At 34.7% G+C, this 19,833-nt stretch overlaps 1 protein-coding gene across 1 annotated transcript in view; it reads left to right on the forward strand.

The window, feature by feature from the left end:
* The window catches only part of LOC144432551 (uncharacterized), a 92,193-nt gene that overhangs the window by 65,910 nt on the left and 6,450 nt on the right, over positions 1-19,833 (forward strand). The window contains exons 13-23 of the mRNA XM_078120792.1: positions 1,618-1,896; positions 2,314-2,340; positions 4,110-4,385; positions 5,238-5,264; positions 6,898-7,173; positions 8,732-8,758; positions 10,262-10,516; positions 10,986-11,012; positions 12,688-12,963; positions 13,797-13,865; positions 15,526-15,768. Of these exons, the coding sequence (XP_077976918.1) occupies positions 1,618-1,896; positions 2,314-2,340; positions 4,110-4,385; positions 5,238-5,264; positions 6,898-7,173; positions 8,732-8,758; positions 10,262-10,516; positions 10,986-11,012; positions 12,688-12,963; positions 13,797-13,865; positions 15,526-15,768 (1,782 nt within the window). The remainder of the gene's footprint in view (positions 1-1,617; positions 1,897-2,313; positions 2,341-4,109; positions 4,386-5,237; positions 5,265-6,897; positions 7,174-8,731; positions 8,759-10,261; positions 10,517-10,985; positions 11,013-12,687; positions 12,964-13,796; positions 13,866-15,525; positions 15,769-19,833) is intronic.

Genomic DNA, 19,833 nt, shown 5'->3' on the forward strand with positions numbered 1-19,833 from the left:
TTGCTTCGGCATGAACAATTCCTTGAAACGCTGTTTCTTGTAAGGTCTGAATACACGGGTCTTTAATTGAGCAACAGCTGTAACAGTAACATATTGTGTCAGAAATTAAACTGGTACGTACAGTATAACATGATATGACTTTCATGATAATTATTCAGCCATAGTTTAGTAATTCCAAACAGATTTGTAGATGTTTTCACCAGATAGTTGAAACATGCATGTGAAAGCCTTGGTCACCGTCACCGTCATCACTGTTGTGGTGCGAGTCAAAATCAGCTTGCATAAATTACGGAAACTCGACAGAAACAACTTGAAGACTTTTTTTTTTAAAGCATGAGTACTGGTATATACAATTTCCAGTTGAAGCTATGTTTTGAAGAAAAAGAAACGGATGTTGTTACTATTAATACTTCAGATGTAATTTCCAATTTACCATCTCAATGAACATCATGGTAAAGTAAAAGCCGGTGTTGTACACAATTGCTACAAATATTTCAAATGTTTTCAATATCTTTCTTACATCTCCAAGAGCGTACAAGATTAAACAACGATTCTCAAACCACACACATACATTTACACATAAGTGGCTCGAGTGTAGCACAGAGCCAAACAAGTGGAATGTTGGAATTGAGGGAAAGGAACCTACCATATAATATTGAGTGGGATATCACCCACGCGGCTGCTTATACAAATGAATTATTGCGATCACTGTCCAACTGAGAAACTATGTATAATGAATGCTGAAAAGACCATGCTACTAAGCAAAATCCGAATTAGTCTCCATTATAACTTGCCCGTGTTGATGTTTTTAGCATATTACTCTGAGCCGAGTTCTATGCATAACCCGGTGCAGGCACCCGTTCGTTAGCCAGTCTCTCGATATGTCTATTTTTCCGATGAAAGTGTCTATATTTTGTCAAAGAATTAATCACTGCTCTTGACAAACGTCCCATCGTTGGAAAAAAAAATTCCTACCTGAAAGTCTGTGGTGTACTTTTACTGGTCTCAACGTATACGTTAGTAGTAGTAGCGACGGAAGCTGTCGCAATGGCGTCTACATTCTGAAAGAAGAATGAACAGCTGAGATCTGTAGCCCCATCACTTCGTAACATTGATGCACGTTCAGCGTTTAAGTTTCGGAATATTTCAGTTTAAAAGTGTCATCATAATAGACACAAATAGTGGGTCTATGGATATAATAAATAAATAATCTCCCGATATTTCTCATTCGTACTACGTCATCTCGGACTCATGATTGTATATATATATATATATATATATATATATATATATATATATATATATATATATATATATATATATATATATATATATATATATATATATATATATATATATATATATATATATCAGCATCTCCTGACGAGTGATTTACTCACGAAACAGGCTTGTAGAGACGAAAAACCCTACTTGATTTTCTTCTACCCTCAACATATACTCCGCCGTATCGAGCACTGTGCTACGGATAAATCTTACCACTGACTTCTTATATATATATATATATATATATATATATATATATATATATATATATATATATATATATATATATATATATATATATATATATATATACGATCGCTATTTATTTATCAGTTGGAGAAATATTCCACTCTGATGGCGGAAAGCATTATAGTTTGAATTATGAGCAAGCCACGAAAGAGTGTACCAAATACAATGCAGTCATAGCTACGTACGACCACCTGTATCAAGCTTGGAAGGATGGTTTTCATAGATGTCAAGCTGGATGGCTCAGAGATGGAAGTGTTCAGTATTCAATGCAAGAGAAAATCAGAAGTTGTGGTAATTTAGTAGGAATTATTTCCTGGGGATTCAAAAACAAGTTAGACACCTACGATGTCTACTGTTATAGAGGTAAGTATTACATCAATCCTCTTACTTTCATCAGATTACACAGTAAAGAAATATAGCTCCCAAATAATTTCAAAACATCAGAACCTTAACAGTTTGTACTTTTTACCTTGTGTAAAGGAGGGAAGGGAAGTGAGTAATGCATAGCGAAGAGGGCATGCACATGAAACAACAAGCTTTTGATTAAGGCGCTTGTGTTTGTGATACATACATACATACATACATACATACATACATATATAAATACATATATAAATACATACATACATATGCATACATAGACATACACAAAGACACACGTGTACATACATTTTTGTCCCTCTCTCTCACGCTCTCTCATAGGCACACATCTTTTTGTGTCATTAATGAGTTAAAGTGTTGTAAATATCATTCATGACAAGTTAATTTCATTTTCTTCAGACACTCCATCTACAAGTATTGTTGGAGGTATGTAAAACTGCTTTATTTTTAAGAATTACGAAATTCACCGGAGTGGTGTTATTGAATATTTGTTCTTATTATAATAATCTTATGTAAATAAGACGTGCATATATAAGACATAATAAACCAAGCTAAGGAATAGAATGCGATTTAAAAGAGATGGAATTTCTGTGTGTGTGTGTGTGTGTGTGTGTGTGGATGTTTGTGTTCAGTGATACAAATGAATGTCACCACCATGAACAAATCCTTAAGAACGCTGTTCCTTTTAAGGTCTGAATACACGGTTCTTTGATTGAGCAACGACTCTTACAGCAACACATGTTGTGTGTATGTGTGTCTGCATGTATGTCTACATGTATGTATGTATGTATGTATGTATGTATGTATGTATGTATGTATGTATGTATGTGTGTATGTATGTATGTATGTATGTATGTATGTATGTATGTATGTATGTATGCATGCATGCATGTATGTATGTATACTATGTATGTATGTATGTATGTATGTATGTATGTATGTATGTATGTATATACGTACGTACGTATGAGTTTGTTTAAATGTTTGTATGTGTTTTATTTATTAGCTGCATACTTAAAGTTGTGTCAACTATTTTTGAGAGGTTAGCCGTTGGGAACGAAAGGGTATCATTGATATTAGTTCTGGTTGGATAGCTAAAGGACAAATGGTCTGTAATGTAACGGTCGAGTGTGTGTACATGTATAACGATCGTGTGATAGGCCGAAGTTGAACATGCAAGTTTGAAGTTTACAAAATTTGCAGACGTCAAGTATATAAAGTTGATTAAAGAGAGAGTGGTAACGATTGCTATGCCAGAGAAAGTAGTTCGAGAGCAGTTGGATTAGTGTTTTCCCACAGTGTATAACTAAATGAGCGACCAGTTTAAGGCCGGTGAGGAGGGGGGGGGGGGGGGCAAATCAATTTGTGACTAGAATGGGGGTTAATACTTTTGCAAAATTTATGTCGTCGGAGGGGGTGTCACTTTATTTGAACAACTAAATGAAATCATGGTTCGGTAGTTATTTTTCCATACATTTAAACAACAAATGTATGTGTATACAATAAACCACGAAGATAAAAAGCTATAAATTTATATGGAAATACAACATAAACGCTTTGAATTGTGTGTCAATACAATACATGCATATGACATGGAGTCGCACTACTGTACTATGTCTACCTTTAGGCTTCAGTTTCATTAGAAATAATTTCTCAATATTGCATGCTATATGAGTTGCATTGCATCATCTAGTGGTCACCCCACGTGTGTAATTGTACACTTATGAATAAGAAATGAAATACCTGAGTAAAATTTACTGGACGGGTTGAGCCTAACAAATGGGTCTGCATTGACCTGAACATGTTGAATTTCACACAAAACTTAACCAAACTAGGGCAAAACGCAATTAAAAATAATATGTGGGAAACATTGTGACTGAAAGTGCCTGGCCTAGCTTGCGTCTGGATATTGGCCATTCAATGTATATGTATATGTATATATATATATATATATATATATATATATATATATATATATATATATATATATATGTGTGTGTGTGTGTGTGTTTAGTAACTCAGGATTTCAAACCAAGCTTTCGCTCAAGAATAAAACGTTCTATATGAGAATTAATTCTAATTAAACGCTCCAATATCTATTTTTCATTGAGTAATTTCAGCAAACATAACTTTGGTTACTTTGGGCACAATATATCTATCAATTCTATAAAAAGGCCTATTTCTCTCTACCACAGGAAAGGTTTTCCATTCCAATGGTGTAGGGCATTATAGTTTGAATTATGAGCAAGCTAAGAAAGAGTGTACGAAATACAATGCAGTCATAGCTACGTACGACCAACTGCATGAAGCCTGGGAAAATGGTTTACAACAATGTGACGCTGGATGGCTTAGAGATGGAAGTGTTCAGTATCCAATGCAAAAGGAAATCGTTGATTGTGGTAATTTAGTAGGAATAGTTGATTTGGGATTTGAAAACAAGTCACACACCTACGATGTCTACTGTTATAAAGGTTGGTATTACATCAATCCTCTTACTTTCATCAGATTGCACGACAAAGTAATAGAGCTTCCAAATAATTTATAAACATTAGAGTCTTAACAGCTTGTACTTTTTTACCTTCTGTAAAGGAGGGAAGGGAAGTGAGTAATGCATAGCGAAGAGGGCATGCACATGAAACAGCATGCTTGTACTAAATAAGTAACTAAATTAATGACATTTTATTAACACATTATGGTTTATCTTCTCGTTTCTTTTCCATTTTATTCCATTATACAGCTTGCGCAATCTATCCGCTCTGCTTATTGGCTGAATGACAGCACGTGTGTAATCTCCTTATTTCAATAAAAGCATCTCCAATCTTATAAATACTGTTACATTAGTTGCGTGACAAGTGACCGTGTGTCATAACGTTTACAAGTAATTTAAAAGCTGGTAAATACCTGACAACTGATTGCTTACTTAGCCTGATAAGATGCACGTTTCCACTTTCCAACCCCCTACCTAACCATCTACCTATCTACTTGCTTACCAAAGCACATGGACATATATACATACATACATACATACATACATACATACATACATACATACATACATACATACATACATACACACACATACATACATGAATACATACATACGTATACATCGACAGACAGGTAGGCACACAGAAAGATAGACAGACAGACATACACGCACAAAGACACACACATGCACACACACACACTCTCTCTCTCTCTCTCTCTCTCTCTCTCTCTCTCTCTCTCTCTCTCTGTCAGAGGCACATATTATATTTCTGTGTCATTAATGAGTTAAAGTGTGGTAAATAACAATCATGACAGGTTAATTTCCTTTTCTGCAGACGTTCCAGCTACAAGTATTGTTGGAGGTATGTGCAGCTACTTACTTTTGTATGGATTACGAAATCCAGTGGAGTGTTTTTATCAAAAGTTTGTGTAGTGTGAGATATTTGTCCTTATTAGTTACTAAATCTTACTTATGATATAAAACTTGGAAAAATAATACGTACTAAACCAAGCGAGGGAAGACTCGGAAGATGTTCAATTTGAAAAAAAGGTGTAATTTTGTTAATTAAACTCCTTGAGAGAGAGAGAGAGAGAGAGAGAGAGAGAGAGAGAGAGAGAGAGAGAGAGAGAGAGAGAGAGAGAGAGAGAGAGAGAGAGAGAGAGAGAGAGAGAGAGAGAGAGAGAAACCGGTGTTGTTACTACAAGTATTTCAAAAATAATTTTACCATCTCAGCGAACATGGTGAAGTAATAGCCGATACTGTACACAATTGCTACAAATACTTTATATGTCGTTACGAATATTGATTCAATTATCTAAAGAGGTACACGATTGAAAACCAGCCGACAAAATTCCTGTCAGTCTATTTACATTTGCTATATGATACATGATATGTATATATGTATGTATGTATGTATGTATGTATGTATGTATGTATGTATGTATGTATGTATGTGTGTGTGTGTGTGTGTGTATGTATGTATGTATGTATGTATGTATGTATGTATGTATGTATGTATGTGTGTGTGTGTGTGTTTATTGATGTTTGTATGTTTTTATTAGCTGCATACGTAACGTTGTGTTAACTATTTGAGAGGTTGGCCTTTGGGAACTAAAGGGTACTGGTATCACTGATGTTAGTTATGATTGGATAACTATGGGACAACTGGTGTGTAATGTAACGATCAAGCAAGTTTGAAATTTAGAAAATTTGCAGACGTCAAGAATATTAAGTTGGTTAAAGAGAGAGTGGACATGATTGCCAGAGAAAAATAGATCGAGAACAGTTGGATTAGTGTTTTTTCCACATTGCAACACTAAGAACGTGCTCAGTTTAAAGGCCAGGGGGTCAGATGTGGGGGGAGGCGTACGTCACCTCGAGTTGGGCCTCGAAGAAGCTCAAGGGGGGGGGGGGGGGTCAATACCTTTGCAAACGTTATGAGATGGGAAGGTGTGCCACTTTATTTTCAACAAATAAATGAAATCATGGTTCTGTAATTAAATTTCCATACATATATTAAACAACAAATGTATGTGTATACAATAAACCACAACAATAAATAGCTATAAATATACATGCAAATACAACAAACGCTGTGTGTCAATACTATACATGTATATGACATGGAGTAGCACTATTGCACTATGTCTACCTTTAGGCTTCTTTTTTATTAGAAATGACTTCTCAATATTGACCTGAACATGTTTAATTTAACCCAAAACATGACAAATCTAGGGCGATACGCACTTAAAAATAATACTATCTTCTAAAACTAGTGTATGTGTATGTATATATTATTATATGCAGTTAACTCAAAGCTAATATGCCTCTAGATTTCGAACCAATCTTTCGCTCAAGATTAAAGAATACAAGAATAACATCTAAATAAATGCGCCAATGTCTATAATTAATTGAATAATTTCAGACAATACGTTGGTTACTTGGGAATAATATATATATATCAATCCTATAAAAAGACCTTCTCCCCACCACAGGGAAAATCATCCGCTCCAATGGTGTAAGGCATTATAGTTTGAATTATGAAGAAGCTAAGGAAGAGTGCACGAAATATAATGCAGTCATAGCTACATACGACCATCTGTATGAAGCTTGGGAGAATGGTTTCCAAAGTTGTCAAGCTGGATGGCTTAGAGATGGAAGTGTTCGGTATTCAATGCAAGAGGAAATTAGCGACTGTGGTAATTTAGTGGGAATTGTTGATTTGGGAGTTAAAGACAAGTCAGACACCTACGATGTGTATTGTTATAAAGGTAGGTATTCATGAGATAGCAAGTTAAAGTAATAAAGCTCCCAAATGATTTCCAAGCTGTTGATAATTGTTGACCTTCTGCAGATGGGATAGAGACGGGAGTCAAATTTTCAAACCATGGAATCATAAACGTATCCCCTAAAAACCCACAAGTCACAAATCAGTTTCTCTGAATCACCATGTGAGGGAACAACTTTCCAAAATGGCGGCACCCATCGAAGGAAAGTCTTGTTTCTTTTCTTCCGAAAACTCAGTTTTAGATTTTATATCTTAAATGTGTCCCATCCAATGTCTAAATACATGAAGAGTATCAATAAAAATCAGTACTAGATTCAAACCTATTTTGGAGAAAAATGAAAGAAAAATTGTAGTACTGTACTGTAGTGCACATGGTCATCGCATGCGCATCGTGTATGTAGTACAAGTAGAATGCACTTATATTAGTGTTATTGTTTTCATATTTACTTGATCAATATCTTAAACGAACACCAAAGATCACAAAGGGCATTCCTATAAGTAGTACTAATACTACGCATACACATATACTCCAGTACAGTACATGTCAGGCCTACATTTTTTTAGAATTGATCTTTCTTTAAAATAAGTTTGAACCTAGCTTTGATTTGTGTCGTGGACACTCCCCATGACTATGTATTTTGACATTAGATTGGATACATTTAAGACATCAAATCTAAAACTGAATGGCATTTGGAAAAGAAAACAAATTTACTCACAAGCAAGGGGCTTCCCTTCGATTGCGCCCACACATGGTGAATCCCGGTTTTAGTAGGGAGGGAACGGAAGAAGAGGAAGTGGTAATGCTTAGCAAGGAGGTAGTGCACTTGGCGCATCAGGCATTTGATGCTGGCATTGATTGTGTTTGTGATGAATAGCATTGTTTGTCTTTCTTTCCGTCGTAGTTGATGTTACCTGGTTTGTCAATTATTCATTTTAGTTTTAATCTACTAAAGTAAAAAAAATGACATTGTGATTATCTTTTCTCTTAATCCCTTTTCTTTTTTCCGTTACATTGGATGAATCTATCCAAGCTAGTTATTGGATTAATGGCCACATATGACCACACATAATGTAAATGACAACATCTCAATTAGATTAATACTTTATTTATTTATTTATTTATTTATTTATTTATTTATTTATTTATTTATTTATTTATTTACTTATTTATTTATTTGAGATGTCTACAGGATTACCCCATTTACAGACACTCTGAAATTGGAAAGACTAAAATAAATACTGTTAGATTAGTCACACTGACAATATACCCTGCATCTTAACCTTTGCGATTTATCAACACCTGGTGATAATTGAATGCTTACGGTTTGATATTACCGCAAATATTAAGATACAGAATGATGTTTTTATACAGATACGGAAATTAGGTTGGCTATTAAACGAGTACTACCACCTACCTCTCCACTTACATGCACGTATACATACATACATACATACATACATACATACATACATACATACATACATACTCATACACAATGTAGTCAACAATATAAATGACAATTTAATTTTATTTCCTCCAGATATTCCATCTACAAGTATTGTTGGAGGTATGTACAGCTACTTATTTATTTTAAATTACTAACACACATGGATGTTTTATTGAATGTTTTGTTCTGTGAGATGCATTTTCTGAATAGTAATAAGACAGGAGATAAGTACATAATAAGACATGCACATATAAAATGTAATAAAGCAAACGGGGAATCAGGTTGCGATTCAAAAGGGGCGGCGTGTTACTTCTGTGATAGGAACTGCTTGTGGTTGTGCATGTGTCTGTGACTGACTGGTGTCTATCTGTCTGTCTATCTCTCTGTCTGTCCGTATTTGCGCGAGTGCTTTATTTATTTTTTTGTTTAGTTATTTATGTGTGTATGTATGTGTGTATACAAGTGATAAATGATGTCCGGGTCGACCGACAAGGTCGGCATGTCTTGCCCGGATGGCATTTGCCTTGTACTCCGGAAACTTCATGCGTGGCCTCATATTCTTCCCAGGAACAAGTTCATACACTCATCATCTGTGTTTTGATACACTCATAGTCTATGTTTTGATTTTCGATAGGAAGACTGACACCTAAGCCGACATATGTCAACGAAGTTGATACACGCCTGTATCAACATTCAATGTCACACACGTATATGTTTTGGTGTTTGTTGTTTGGAATTGTCCATGAATTCATAAAACATCTTATTTGATGTATCTATAATGTTGAAATCGGGACGCCCATTGTACCTGATGTGTCGGCAGAGAGTTGGGTTAATGTTTCCCCTGGGTAATGTAAACCGTCTGTTCTTCTTGCCTCGACCACAAACTGTAGGAGCCATTTGGTCAGCTATGTGTCTGTAATTGTCAGTAAATCGGTGACAAACGGTATAGGACAGTCCAGTCCGTCTTTATTCCTCTCCTCGGTCCAAGTGATTGAAATGTTGATACTTTGCTATGGAAAGAATGGCCCTGAATTTGTAAACAGAGCTGTACCTTCGGCATCAAAATCCAAACTTCAATGTCCATTATAATGATAATGTCAAGGAGAATCAACCGAGTTCACCTTGGATTCCGACATAACGTAGGCCCATAAATGATTTGGGAATTGCAGAGAAAAAGTCTGTTCAAAATGTCAGTTCGTCTTCCTGTTGTACCTACATAGACTGTGGCGAAAATAGTTGAGTAAGAAGAGAGTTGTATATGTGTTACTTATTTGAGAAAGCACCATCCATTTTTTTACTTCGAATCCTCTCGGCAGCTACTTTCAAATGATAACACATTGCATATGATATGCAATAGTCTACGCTACAATGGATATAATGTAAAGTGCATGCACATTTATACAATCTAGCCTCCTTTTCAAATTTTAAATGAAAGATCGCACAATACAAAGTTCTGCCGCCCCTCCCTCTCCTAGCATTGTGGTCAGGTTACGGCCCTGATATATTACTCCATTACACCTTTCCGTCAGTGAGTCATAAGTGCTAGGTAGGTGTATGATCTATGAATTTTTTTATTTTACAACTGTACGTGTATAATTATCAAAGGATGTTTTCCAATTTCAGAGGTTTTCATTGTCCGAGAACCAGGGCCTAATCGATTCCAGTTAACTTTCAATGAGTCTGATTCAGCGTGTACAAGGTATGATGCTGTCCTAGCAACTCGTGAGCAGTTAGAGGAAGCCTGGTTAAGGGGTTTAGGGTACTGTTCACCTGGATGGCTGGCAAATGGAAGTGTTGTGTATCAGGGATGTGATGGAGAGATTACATCTTATGGATATCCGGACATGCAAGAATTGTATGATGCGTACTGTTATAGAGGTAAGTCGGACAATTCGCACGTGGTATGTCGGTACATGCTTGCATTGCACACTCAGTTTTAGTAAGTTACTCAAATAATGATGAGAAGGTTCCAAATAGAATTCTCCGAGCAATGCAATACAACAAATATAGTATTCGAATTCGAGTGCAAGAAGAAGAAAGGGAAAGCTGCTCAACGTGTCCGTCCCACCCATACGTTGGCGATCTCATTTCATTAAAAGTAAAATTAGGAAGAAGCTTCTACCATTTTGTAAATCAAGCTCAGTGGTTGTCCGTTGAACAAATTTCTTTTCGCATTGAAACAATTTGATGTATGTTGTCTTCTCATCAAGGTAATAAGTCTGCAAAGTTATATCTTACAATACTAGTTACAAAGTAGAGAGTTGGTTGGCCACAATTTTGATTGCAACTAGATATTTTGTATCTCCAGTATCTAATGTAATGTTTTAAATGTATTTTTTTTTTACAGAGGTAGCTCAGAATCAGGAAGGAAAAGGTATGATGACACTATATATGACTTTAGAAATAAGAAGTCTGTCTGAAGTCGAAGTGGTTTCATGAATAAGGTCAAAAATGTTAGGGTATTGAATTCTGGGGAAATACTTATATCGATCTGCTCTAGATCCATTTTCCTGTCTGCAAAAGATGACTGTTGGACTCATATCTCTGACTATCATGCCCTCTCTACTCCTCATCTTGATTTTGAACAAGTTAACATATTGGCATTCACAAACCTTGTGAACTTCAACTTGTATGTTCATCTTCTATTTAAAACATTATCACTATATACACATATTCTTACAGACGACAGACCAATTGCCCCACAACTATCCGGCCAGAGAAATCCCAAAGGTTAACTTCTGAATTAGTCATCACAATTTCAAGTATGAAACTAACAAACTCGGAATTCCGTGTCGATGAAATTAAGAATGTCACACGTACAGTGGTCTATAGACGTAGAATTAAAACATTATCGTCTGAGGGAGTGAACTCTATCTTCAGTCACCTTCAACTTGCTCAAATATGTCTTAATTTGCATGTATCCTGGTCCATGGACTTGATTAGTTCCAAGATAACTATTTCCAGGACTCTCACCAGGATTGTTTTTCCTCTTGCTGCCAAAGACTATATAATATATATTTCTCTTGCTGGTGGAATAGGCCAATTTATTCAAATAAATTCAAATGCATTTAACCCCATAAATCTGTCTCCTGAATATTTACGAAGTACATGTTCAATCTGTTTCCCAGCGAGGTGGGTGGACGGGCGAATGAACGACGGGAGGAAGGACGGACGGGCTAGTTAACTAACTAACTAACTAACTAACTAACTAACTAACTAACTAACTAACTAACTAACTAACTAACTAACTAACTAACTAACTAACTAACTAACTAACTAACTAACTAACTAACTAACTAACTAACTAACTAACTAACTAACTAACTAACTAACTAACTAACTAACTAACTAACTAACTAACTAACTGTCTGGCTGAAGAACGAATGGACAGACAGACAGACAGACAGACAGGCAGACAGCTAGATAGGTTGACTAATAGATAGTTTATTATTTAAACAATAATGTACGCCCTCCCAGCCCATAATGGACGAAAGCAAACTTTGAACGACATAATGGGCGAGGCGACATCCGAGCACATTATGGAGTGCAAAGTTTGTTTGAGTCCATTATGGACTGAGAGGGCGTACATTATTGTTATTATTTTATAGTTTTGCCAATTTCAGTGAATTTGTAGACCGAGAAACGCCAACAAACGTATAATATACACAGCGCTGAACATCGTCTGCCATGTTCGGCCCGGAAGCTGAATACTAATCATAGCGACACACGTACGTACACGTACACAATATACACTTCAATGAACTGCTGTGAACACAAATTTGTTTCATTTTAATTTCAATCTTTTAAAAAAAAAAATTCTTATGGTGTTTACCACATAATTTCCCTGTTCTTAAATACCCACACCTTTATTGCCTTACGGACATAAGCTTGTATTGTTATGCTCGATCCGGGGCCGCGATGCCCAATAACGGAGTACATTATCAGTAATAATGTACAGCGATGACGTCACAAAATGCACTGGAATTGGTAATGCTATAATATAATATTATTTGATGGGTTACTGTACTAATCTTCGTCCTCATTCACAGTTACGTTTCACGTGGAATCTCCAGAAGGAGGATATCAACTAACATTTGCTGAAGCTATCAAAGAATGTCAGAAATATAATGCAGAGATCGCAAGTCTTGCCCAACTGTATGGAGGCTGGAAACAAGGGTTAGGTATTTGCCGACCTGGCTGGATATCGAGTGGACAGATTAGATCCCCTTCTCAAGAAGCAAACGAATTCTGTGGTAATGCTATAGGAATCATAACGCCGGTCTCGAGAAGTTTCTTCGAAAAGTATGACGTATTTTGCTATGGAGGTAAGAGAAAGACAAACACAAATTCTACCCTGAACTGTGTGTAAGTTGGAGTTTTTTATTTGGGGCCCATAGTTACAAGCTTCAGCAGGTACAGCCTACGGATAAGCAAGGATAACATCTTTCTGTAATGTTGATTATCACTACTTCTAAGTTCATAAGACATATGGAAATATTAAATACATAATTTTGCATCTTGCTACATTACAAGTAAACTACTGGCATGTGATATATATCTGCAACTCATAAGACCTAACTAAAACATTCTTTCCGATTGCCTTATAAGTTATACGTACTAAGCTTAAGTGCAAAAGTATAATTTAACATTTGCTTTAATTATCTCCCCAGCAATGGTGTCTCTCAATGCAATCAATATGTAAACAATGTTAACAGTACAACAACGCAAGCAAGTCTTAACATAACTGCAAAGTAAACATAAATATCATATGACCACTACATCTCGCTTAGAGTTAGAGATAAATCACATTTGCGTCACTCTCATTACTTTGTAATTCGTTTGCTGTTTGAAAGCTGGTAACATTGCTTGCAGATTGACTACACGTGGAAAGATCAAGCTAGTCTTTCAGTTAAATAGTGTTATTTTACACTTGATATTGACTTTACCAATGATTGTGGCAAGCAGGAAACACAGCTTAGTTGAGTGTTAAGAGTAGTAAAGCAAAGCTACTTGTGACACATTGATGACTAGTGTCACCACAACATACACAATTTTTCAATTACTACATATGAAAGACAAAACAAGGGAACTTTAATATACCCTGCAGTGGAAACATTTAACCTAATGCAAACTGTGATTTCTATACTGTTATTGTTAGTTCCTGAAACTACGTCTCAACCTGAAGTTATCCCCGCGGCTGAGATTCCAGAGCAGCCAGCAGAAGATGGTAATATAGTTTTTCAGTTCCCCCTTTGGGTGGAATAAAGGGCTCCATCCATCTGTCTGTGTATTCATCCGTGTGTCCGTCCACAATACGTTAACCTTGTAACACCCAATTTCATTCAAGCCTGGCAAGAAGTTGGCATATGATATGGGACATGTGCATTTCACTTTCTTTCGCGACGTATGCAAATTTGACGGCCATACTTGTCGCTAAAAATCACATTTTACTACATATCTCAACAACTGTAAAACGCAGAGGTCCTATTCAAGTGTCGATGCCCATACTATCAAATACAAGCTTTTTTTAAGACCTTGACCTTCAGGGTCAATTATCAAAATTAAGCAATTTCTTGTATATCATAGACACTTTGTAGTATTCATATGGATGCCACGTACTCATAAATCATATTCACATGAAATATTGTAGGATATAAATACTTTTGCTCTTCATATTACTTTTTACTGAATTGAAGACATATTTGTTGTAACAAATCATGTATTGCATAACTCAAAACAATGAAGTACACAGAGAATCCATTAAACTGGCTACCCCCATATTATCAGGCAATAGGTTCTGGTTAAGGGTACATTATCAAAATCAATTACTTCTTGCATATTGCAGATACTTTGAGATATTTAAGTGTGACCAATATTTGATAATGTCTTGGGAACAGGTAATAAATAACTACACACAATACGTTTGGTGCTCATATAAATTTTTCACTAAATGGCAGCCATATTTTGTGTACAAAATAACAATTTATATAACATGCCTGGGAACCACATTCAATACATATAGACTTCTACATCCAAATGTTTACTCCTATAGTATAGGATGTTACCTTTCTGTTGATATGACCTTTCTCTTAGTATCTTTATATTTGACCCTGACCTTAACAAAATTTGACAAAATAAATCAGTATTTTAGTCACACAGAAGTAAAGTATATGTATGTATGTATGTATGTATGTATGTATGTATGTATGTATGTATGTATGTATGTGTGTGTGTTTGTGTGTGTATGTGATTGTTAAATATATAGTGCTTGTTACTATATAGGTGTATAATCAGTAATCAGATATGAAAATATTACATATTTAGTTCGAATCAGTTCAGTTTATCAACGTTAATACCTTTAGGGTAGGACAGAATGAATTGACAGTACAGAGTACAGAGACGTGTGGATATTTCCACTATTTCAATTATGGAGCTAACTACAAGAAAGAAATTACACACACACACACACACGCATACATACATACATACATACATACATACATACATACATACATACATACATACATACTTGCATATATACTTGCATACAGGCAGACATGCATACATACGTACAGACTGACTGACTGACTGACAGGCATACAAAAGAATAACATGAAATCCCTTTAATACATATACTGGAGATAAAAATGCGAACTTGTCATTTATCAGGTACTGAAACACCTACATATTCCTCTGATCAAATGAGTGTTGTGAAAATGTGGGTTATTACAGAACGGTACGGTTATTCAAGATCCCTCCTTGATATATTTACTTGTTCGTTCGTTCGTTCGTTCGTTCGTTCGTTTGTTTATTTATTTATTTACTTGTTGATTTTATCTATGTTATCTTTTTTTCATACTTGAATGTTATTGCTTTTGTATACATAGTCTGTGTGGATCCTGCATCTTTAAGCAATGTGGCGGGGGGCAGGCCCGTCAAACAGAGTAGCACTGACACAGAGGCTGGTGGAGAAGCCGAAAAGGCTGTTGACGGAAATAATAATAGTGACATGATAGTTGGCCAGTCCTGTACCAAAACTGAAAAGGAGTCTGGACCATGGTGGGTGGTAGATTTGGGTGAATCATATGACATCTACCAAGTTCGGATAACCAATAGACAAGATTGTTGCTGTAAGTGGAAATAATATATTTTTGTTTTCTAAATGAATATGGTGGTAGTTTTTTGGACTTGAAATTGGCCTATGCAGGCTTGGAAATTGTTATTAATTCGTTATTCCTATCTATACATTTTTGTACTGTTTTAGAAGCATTTTCTACAAGGTGTTGTATGACATTTACCAGATTTAAAATGAATGCCTTCCGTAAGGATGATATCAAGTTTTTTGTTTCTACACATAATAATTGCTGGAATGCAACAACCTCGTTATAGTAGGCTATTAGTACATGATATGCCCCTGAATTGGCAAAAAGGTGTGCCCAATAAGAAATTTGAAATGTGTATTTGATTATTTATTATTTATCAGGACCATGGGGAAGTTAAAAGTGAACTATTTCTATGGTTGTCATACCATGTAGGAGAGCATTTTTGTATTAGTGATATTTACTTTTTGTATTGTTATTAATTATGTTATGTTTGCAGTGAAAATAAATAAAATAAGATTAATTTAAAAAGGCATGTGGTTTGGTATTGAATTTGAAGTGTGCATTCTTAAAATATAGCTAATTACTTTTATTGAAATGTATTTTGAGAGTCACATATTCTCACTCAGTTCTTACTATAGCTATAACAGATATTGCAGGTGTAAAGAATGAATTTTATTTATTGGTCGTGAAAGGTATACAATCTTTGGTTTTAATAAAGAGTTGTTTTCTACATAATCCTACAAAAGGAATGTTAGTTTTTTGCTGCCAGTGCGATTACATGGACTAATACAAATTCTTGGCAAAGGGGAAAATTACTATTAGTCCAGGAAATGATAATTGGAACATTATGATGTAAAATGAAGATTAACTACGTGTGATTAGATACTATCAAATAATTAAGGCACTGTGCATAGATATGACATTTGTTATTTGTATTGGGAAAATGTCTGTGTTGGTTGAGAAGTCCGAGCTAGAGACTAGATGAAGTTAGAAGTGTTTATTATAACCAAACTATATGTGTCAATTACCGATGTGAAGTTTTAGATTTCAAAGTGTTGATTGCAACCAAAGAGAAAGTATAATGTTAGTAGATATTACACTTCAGTCGAGTCCAAGTTATGAATTTAGAACTGTTTATTATTATAACAAAAGTAGTGAACAATGCCCATAATAATGAAAATTATGAACCAAACATACTGCAGTAAAGAGACTAATGTGTACAAAAACTATTGTTACATGTGTGCAATTCACAGTTGAAGTTTTGGATTTCAAAGTCTTTATTGTAAGCAAACGGAGTATATGGTGGTACTAGTAGTAACACATCTGTCAAGTGTAAGTAATGATTTACAAGTGTTTATTATAACCAAAGTACTGAACAATGTCAATGTTAATTGACACTGATATTGAAAATAACAAAACAAATGTACTCAAGTAAACAGACTGAGCTGTAGAAAAACTATATAGTTACATGTGCATTTTCACAGTTGAAGTTGTGGATTTCAAAGTGTTTATTGCAACCAAAGAGAAACTACAATGCTAGTAGTTGGTTAGAGTTCTGTCAAGTGCAAGTTATGAATTTAGACTGTTTTTACGTAACGAAAGTACTGAACAATGCCCATAATCATGAAAGTTATCAACTAAACATACTGCAGTAAACAGACTAATGTTTACCAAAACTAACTTTACATGTGTCAATTTCACAGTTGAAGTTGTGGATTTCAAAGTGTTTATTGCAACCAAAGAGAAACTACAATGTTAGTAGTTGTTAGACTTCTGTCAAGTCCACGTTATGAATTTAGACTGTTTGTTATAACAGAGAGTACTGAACAATACCCATAATAATGAAAATTATGAACTAGACAAACTGCAGTAAACAGACTAATGGCTATTAAAAATCTAATGAAAATTATTAACCAAACACACTGCATTAAACAGACTAATGTCTACAAAAACTATTGTTACATGTGTGAATTTCACAGTTGAAGTTTTGGATTTCAAAGTGTTTATTGCAACCAAAGAGTAAGTACAATGTTAGAAGTTGGTTAGAGTTCTGTCAAGAATATTATGTACCAAACATACTGCAGTAAACAGACTAATGTTTACAAAAACTAACTTTACATGTGTCAATTTCACAGTTGAAGTTGTGGATTTCAAAGTGTTTATTGCAACCAAAGAGAAACTACAATGTTAGTAGTTGTTAGACTTCTGTCATGTCCAATTTATAAATTTAGACTGTTTTTTTTTAAAACGAAAGTACTGAACAATACCTATAATAATGAAAATTATGAACTAAACACACTGCAGTAAACAGACTAATGTCGACAAAAACTATTGTTACATGTGTGAATTTCAGAGTTGAAGTTTTGGATTTCAAATTGTTTATTGCAACCAAAGAGAAACTACAATGTTAGTATTTGGTTAGAGTTCTGCCAAGTCCAAGTTATGAATTTAGACTGTTTTTACGTAACGAAAGTACTGAACAATGCCCATAATAATGAAAATTATGAACCAAACTTACTGCAGTAAACAGACTAATGTTTACCAAAACTAACTTTACATGTGTCAATTTCACAGTTGAAGTTGTGGATTTCAAAGTGTTTATTGCAACCAAAAGAAAAAACTGCAATGTTAGTAGTTGTTAGACTTCTGTCAAGTCCAAAGTATGAATTTAGAACTGTTAATATTATAACGAAAGTATTGAACAATGCCCATGATAATTGACATTAATATTGAAAACAATGAAAAAACATACTTTAGATAAACAGACTATTCTGTAGAAAAACTACTGTTATATATGTGTCAATTTTTCAGTTCAAATTTTGGATTTGAAACTGTTTGAAATCCAAAATAAATTTGAAGTGGGAAATTGACATATATATAACATTAGTTTTTCTATGGACTAGTCTTCTAGTACTAGAGTATGTTTTTGTTGTTTGTGATCTCAATGTCAATTAATTTGTGTAGTTTGTTTATGTTTCTTGGGTTGCTTCAGTGTTTATGACAGTGATGTCAATTATTACACAGTTGATAACTTTAGCTTTGATGATAGCAGGAAGTGTTGACATCTCTGATATTTTACAGCGGTAGGAGTAAGTTTTTCCATCTACAGAAATCAGTTCTCTGGAAAAGGGTAGAAAAAAGTGATTATGTAATAATATTGTTGAAATGTAGTGTTGTAGTAATGACAGAGTTTATTTGTAGTGTATAGTTAGTGGAGATAATGTGGAAATGTGATTAATTGCAGTTGTAGTACTTAAATACTAGGGTTTGTAAGTAAGAGTTGTGATTAGATATAATGTTTGTTATAGTGAATTATTGGTGGTATCGAAAGGTGGTTTGATGTACATGATAGCGATGAGAGAATGTGCAATATGAGAAATGGTGGTGGAATAGAAAGATGGTTTGGTGTACATGATAACAATAAGAGAATGTGCAATATGGGAGATGGTGGTGGAATGATCTTGAAATTGCTGTAAAGTAGTTAATGTGTTTAGTGTTGTGTATGTCTTAATGTTAATAATTGTTAGGTAGGGAAGAAAGATGTAGACTTACGTGTCATCCATTGCTATTACTTGTAGCTCTATAGTTTCTGCTGCTTCTATGTTGGTTGTATCAACCTAGAAAAGAATGACCACATACTTTGTTTGAATGTTACAGCAGAGAACAGAGTGTATTTGAAGTTGTATTGCGAAGATCAATAATGGTGCAATTATTTATGTACATGTTAATAAGAGAGTTCTGGAAATTACAGATAAGTTGTTAAAGTGACAATGACTATTTGTGAAAATAATGTATATGTTGGTAACTAAAATGTAGGTTTGTTGCTGGAAATGTCTTATTTATTGAATTGAATTTAATGTCATTCATTCTGATAGTAAAATTGTTCTATAGATTAAACATGAAATACAAGGATATGGTTAAGTATGATTTAGTATTAAAGTCCTTACTTTTATTTTGGTGTTTTGAGTTGTCTGTATCTGGGTTGTCTTGTTGTACTTGCTGACTTCCATAGTTGTGGCGGTCAATGTGTCATTAATTGCAGGTACATGTGTTGTTGCATGTTCTCCCCATAATGTACAGGGGGGGGGGCAT

Source organism: Glandiceps talaboti, chromosome 1 (genome assembly GCF_964340395.1).
Source record: "Glandiceps talaboti chromosome 1, keGlaTala1.1, whole genome shotgun sequence".
NCBI classification, from domain to species: domain Eukaryota; kingdom Metazoa; phylum Hemichordata; class Enteropneusta; family Spengelidae; genus Glandiceps; species Glandiceps talaboti.